This window comes from Merops nubicus, unplaced genomic scaffold, assembly GCF_000691845.1.
Source record: "Merops nubicus isolate BGI_N331 unplaced genomic scaffold, ASM69184v1 scaffold7125, whole genome shotgun sequence".
NCBI lineage: Eukaryota > Metazoa > Chordata > Aves > Coraciiformes > Meropidae > Merops > Merops nubicus.
Window position 1 is genome coordinate 27,114 of NW_008608933.1, and position 5,898 is coordinate 33,011.

At 50.1% G+C, this 5,898-nt stretch overlaps 1 protein-coding gene across 1 annotated transcript in view; it reads left to right on the plus strand.

Annotated features, from left to right (window-relative positions):
- The window catches only part of POLD3 (polymerase (DNA-directed), delta 3, accessory subunit), a 37,820-nt gene that overhangs the window by 27,108 nt on the left and 4,814 nt on the right, over positions 1-5,898 (plus strand). The window contains exons 11-12 of the mRNA XM_008940423.1: positions 3,982-4,076; positions 4,899-4,980. Of these exons, the coding sequence (XP_008938671.1) occupies positions 3,982-4,076; positions 4,899-4,980 (177 nt within the window). The remainder of the gene's footprint in view (positions 1-3,981; positions 4,077-4,898; positions 4,981-5,898) is intronic.

Here is a 5,898-nt window from a genome sequence, read left to right on the forward strand (position 1 = left end):
GAGGGGGGAACCCCTCTGCTGGGAGCCCAGCAGGAGAGAGTTGGGCTTGGGCAGCCTGCAGAGGAGAAGGCTCCAGCTGGGGAGACCTTCTGGGGGCCTGACAGGACTTGCAGGGGCCTGTCAGAAAGCTGGGGAGGGACTTTTTCACAGGGCCTGTTGGGACAGGACAAGGTAGGATGGTTTGAAATTAAAAGAGGGAGAATTAGATTGGAGAAAAGGAGGAGCCCCTGGCCCAGGTTGCCCCGAGGGGTGGTCGATGCCCCATCCCTGGAACCATTCCAGGGGAGGTTGGCCAGGGCTCTGAGCAACCTGCTCTACTTGGAAATGTCCCTGCTCAGGTTTGGACTAAAGGACCTTTGAAGGTCCCTTCCCATCCAACGCACTCCACAATCCCAGGAGCTTGCTCCAGCTGCTGGCTCAGCTTAGGCCTCACCCAGGGCACTGACCTTGCCCCTAGGTGCAGCTGCAAATAAAAGGAGACAAGTCCACAGCCAAGCAACAGTCAGAGTTGGCTCCTTCTGGGTCACCTCTGGTAAAACCACAGCCCCTTTTTCAGGCAGAATTGGTGACTTTTGGCATATTTGAAATGAGATCTATAGGGCTGAGGCAAAGCACTGTTTGGGCACTTTTATGTCAGGATGAGGCTTTTGCCTTGTTCCATATTAGTCTGCTCTTAACACACTGCAACCAGCCCAAAACAAGCTCCTCATCCACGAGCATCAGCACGTTGTACCAAGCTGAATATCCAGGCAGGGCATGAAGCACAATCCTCTCCATTTCAGTGAGTTTTTTTTTTTCATTAAAAAGTTACATTGGTACGAGTGCGCCTCAGTCGCTGCAGGTTGTTTTGCTTCCAGTGCCAGGATAAACTACACGAGCGTGTCCACTGAGGACAGGAGGTTTTGGCAGCTCAGCTGTACCAACACAGGCAGCTTTTCGTGTGTTGACAAGTGTTTTACAGCCACTTTGGAGGCTGGTTTCAGTGGCACTGTAACCTACAAACTATCGGTTTACGGAGAGCTGCAGCAGAAGCACTAAAGCTTCTCACAGTTTGTTTTATTGTGGTTTTGTTGGTTGGGTTTTTTTTTTTCCCCCCGGGCAGGGTCAGAGCAAACTGAACAAAGCCAGGATTTACATCTTTGGTACATCCAGTTGCCCAACATGTATCCATTTCATGCAGCTGTTGCTGTTGAGTAAACTGTGGGCAGCGCCTGGAGGTCGACTCGGGAGTTATCCCGTGTCCGAGGGCTTTGTTGGCTGGAAGAGGAGAATAAAGCAACAGAGACGCAGCTTGGTGATAGCTCCAAAAGCTCTGACGCAGGGAGAAGGTGCCTTCTGCCTGCCAAAAGCTGGGGGAACTCATTTGAAGGAGGCTGAAAAAAAGCCCAGATTTCCCCTCTGGGCAAGCACAGAGGAGTTGACACGCTGAAAATCCTTTCAGCAGCCTCAGCTCGAGCTCAGCAGAGGTGGGAACTTTTTCTCTTTTCTGATCTCTCTGTCAAGAGCTGGTGGCCAGGCTGGTTATAACCTTGTGCTGTAGGTCGGGTGCTGTGCAGCAGATGGGCTCTTCAACCTGCAGTTGCTGGGAGACTGATAAATCCTGAGCGTTTTGAGCTCCCCGCAGCCCCAGGCTCAGCTGCCCCAGCACCTACCACCTTCGAGCAGACCTTGCTGGGTTTTATCTCCACGGAGCTGCCCTCCCCAGCTCCCTGGGGCAAGGCGAGGTACCGGGGTGCTCGGCCCACTCGCTCCGCGCTTGCTGAAGGAGTCGGGAGGCCGAGTCCTCGCTTGAAGAATGTGATTTATTATTTTGCCTTGGCAGCCAAGCAGCGTTTCACTTGAGCCCTTCTTAACCTCTGAAGGTCACTTGGCCAACTGCCTGGCACAGTCGTAACTCTTCACACTGACCTAATCTGTTGGGACAGCTACAGATCCAGAGCTGGTGTTGCGCCGACGGGACGGAGGCAGAGCTGGGAGGGGGAGCCAAGCAGACTCTGGCTTCCCAGCCAGCAGCACCCTCGTTGCAGTTAAGCAATACGTCAGACGAGGAGTTGCTTCCCCCACGTTCAGAGCTCTCCCCCACACCGGAGGAGTCTCGTGGCAGCATTTCTCACTTGGATTTGGAGAAGATTCCTTAAAGCTGTTTCAATTAGTCGCGGTGCCGGCTAAGTAGTGCAAGGTGCTGCTCCTTACCCTCTTGCCCTGAGCTGATCCTTCTTCTCCGTCACAGCTCTGGCCCTCTGCCAGCCCCCTGGAAGAGTGACCTTGGCTTCCTTGTTGTCTATTGTGGGCCCAGAAAAGAGCAACAAAGCTGGGGAGGGGTCGGGGGAACATGGGTTGTGAGGAGCAGCTGAGGGACCTGGGGGTGCTGAGCCTGGAGAAGAGGAGGTTCAAGGGAGACCTCCTGGCTCTGGACAACTCCCTGCAAGGAGGCTGGAGTGAAGTGAGGGTTGGTCTCTTCTCCCAAGTAACCAGCAATAGGTCAAGAGACACTGGGCTGAAGTTGCCCCAGGGGAGGTTTCCATTGGATCTGAGGCAGAATTTCTTTCCTGGCAGAGTGGTGAGGCCTTGGCCCAGGCTGCCCAGGGAGGTGCTGGAGTCCCCAGCCCTGGAGAGGTTCACAAAACATGTGGACGTGGAACTTGGGGACAAGGTTAAGTGATCATGGGAGTGTTGGCTTGACAGTTGGACTTGCTGATTTTAGCGGCCTTTTCCAGCCTTCATGATTCCATGATTCTAAAAGCCCCACTAGTCTCCTTAAAGCCCAGTTTGACATTCCAAAAAGGTTTTGCTCTGTGCAGATTTGTTGAAGGTGGCCTTGACTATTTTGGTCAGTTTTGGCGTCAAGAGGATTCCACTCCCTCTTCCCGTGCATCCAGAGGAGCGCAAAGATGGTGGCAGATAAGAGAACGGGTGTGATTTTTTTGGTGGGTGGTTTATTTTTTCAAATTAAAAGACTTGGTGAATCCCTTAACAATCTCTTAGGATGGGTAATAGTGTATTGCACTAATTTCTTGGATTGAGGTAGTTCCAAGCTAAGAGTGTGGATTGTTGACCCCCTGTCCCAGGTTGCCCCGAGAGGTGGTCGCTGCCCCATCCCTGGAACCATTCCAGGGGAGGTTGGCCGGGGCTCTGAGCAACCTGCTCTAGTTGCAGATGTCCCTGCTCCCTGCAGGGGGGTTGGACTGGATGATCTGCAAAGCTCCCTCCCAACTCAAACTAGTCTGGGATTTTATGACTGTTTGGGATGTGTGGCACCATCTGTGAAGCAGCAACTGTTTTACCAGTGGGGGAGAGGCAGAGAAGCTAAGGTCATCTGGTGATTTGGGAATCAATCCATCCATAATTTAGGCATTATGTCATCTTAAACCTTGACTTTTACAATTTCTAAACAATTTACGGTCCCTTTTTTTTTAAGGAGCAAGTGAAATATATGGCTAAACATCTGCAATTTCTGTGCCTAATTTTAAAGTTTTATTTGGTGCATCTGATCTAGGCTTAGCAAAAATCCCAAATGACTACACCAGGGGTTTGGATATTATGAAAAATTTCTTCCCTGAAAGGTTTGTCAAGCCCTAGAAGAGGCTGCCCAGGGCAGTGGTTGAATCACCATCCCTGGATGTGTGTAGAAGTTGTGTTGATGAGATGCTGAGGGATGTGGTTTAGCAGTGGACTTGGTAGAGGTGGGTTAATGGTTGGGCTTGATCTTAAAGGTCTTTTCCAACCTAAATGATTCTATGATTCTCTCCTACCTCTGCCCTCCTTCCTTTGGGAACTGCACAAGGTGAGCTTCTGGCTGGAGACCAGCCACTTCGGATGGTTTGTCCTGACTTGACAAGTTCTCTCTCACGTTTGTTTAATTCAACCTCTATCTAAGTACAGGTTACCAAAAATTGCTCAGAGTTAAATATCTGAGATGAAAAGGTGGCTGTGAGGGGGTGTTAGACCTGTGTTCTATTGAGATGTTTATCTTCTTCACAGGTGTCCCTCCACCTCCCACACCTGAGGAAGAGAAAGCTCCATCTCCACCTCCTGCACCTGCTCTGAAAACTGAGCTGGAGCCTGTAGCCACAGAGGTAAGAGCACTGTGGGGTGGTTAACTTCTGGTTTTCTCCAACTCACTGGTACTCTTTAGGTGCTAAGGGAGAGGTCCTGTTTGCCTGGCAAGCCCATCACATCATCCTGCTTGAAAGAACCCACCATGTTCAGATGTTTCTCCATTTTTCTAGGCTATTATTTAAACTCCAGTGTAGCAGAGTTTTCGGTTTTCTTCTCTTTTTCCCTCCTAATGGTTCTATGAATCCTGGCTTGTATTTTTAAGCACTCTTCCCTCTGAATCTTGGTCTCAGGAGTCAAGGCAGGGCCAGAAATGAAAGCAGAGACTCCTGCTCCTCAGCCTTGTGTCTCGGGGATAAGAGAGGTGGGCAAGGAGCTCATTTCTGAGCTGAGAAAATACTGCAAGTGTTTGAGTAGCTCTGAAAGTGCAGCCCTTTGTCACACAGGAGTTCTGCTGTCTTGTTTCCTCGTTCTTGAGAGGTATGATGGGACAACTCCAGTGCCACCTTCTCATGTAATTAAACACCTTTCAGAAGGTCACTTGTCCCAGAAGCAAGCACAGGGAGCACATTCTGCAACAAGAAAATTCCCTGTCCCATTTACCTTGTCTTCTCTGTCTGAATTTTGTCCTGGTAGGATGGGGAGATTGGTGTCATTAGCAAAAATGAGATGAGGATATCCTGGGGAGCTATCAGATCATTATTATGTCTAGTAATGAGTTAGCAAATCATGCTCAGCTTCAGTAGAGACTACATTTGATGCCAGGAGCTGATGCTTTTCTGACCTGCGTACATCCAGAGGCTTTAACTCTTGATTTCTCACAGTCCCACCATGTCCTTCAGGTTTCAGCTGGAGGGAGGAAGAGGAAACGGAAGCGTGTGCTGAAGTCCAAAATGTTCATCGACGAAGAGGAAGGCTGCATGGGTAAGACACAGCAGTGGAACTTTCTTTATTGAAATGTGCTGAGGATTTTCACAGGCTGGCCTCTCCTGGGAATTGAAGGGTTCACAAAATCAGTTTCTTATTCCTCTCCAACCTCACGCTCCTGGACTGAGGTGACTGCCCTTTGGGGAAGGCCTGGCTAGGGAGGCATGGAGCTGTAGCTGAATTCCTTGCTCTTTAGTGATTATTCCCAGGTTTTCTTTCAGTTCTTCTCTTTTCCCTCCTGCCAACGTGAGCACCTCCTTCATTTGCTCTCCTCGCCAAAGCTACAAGCTTTAAAGGTGGTGCAAAAAGGAGGGGTCTGGGTTTGGGATACATTCTGGCAAGGGTAAATTTGGGTTGGTTTTTGTTTTCTTTTGTGGATAAACCCAGAGCTGTGGAGCAGAGCTTGATTATATCTTAACGTGAACTTTAAGTATCCTGAATAAACAAGGAATAAGTTTGGCCTTAAATCCATGAGAGGGTTTTTGTTTCTGAGAAGGATGGCTCTGCTTTCAGGAGGGAAGAGACAAGAGGCTATGAATTCACAGAATTGCTTAGGGTGGAAAAGACCTTTAAGACCTTCAGATCCAACCACTCCCCCAGCACTGCCAGGTCCCCACTGACCCATGTCCCTCAGCACCACATCTCCATGGCTTGGAAACCCCTCCAGGGATGGGGACTCCACCACTGCCGTGGGCAGCCTGGCACAGCCCTGGACAACCCTCAAGGGCAACAAATTGTTCCTCAGGGCCAACCTCAACCTCCCCTGGGGCAACCTGAGGCTGTTTCCTCTTATCCTGTCACTTGTTCCTTGGGAGAAGAGCCCGACCCCCACCTGTCTCCAGCCTCCTGTCAGGGAGTTGTCAGGTAGCTCGTCTCCAAAATTTAACAACTGCTTGAGAAAAGAGAATATTCAAA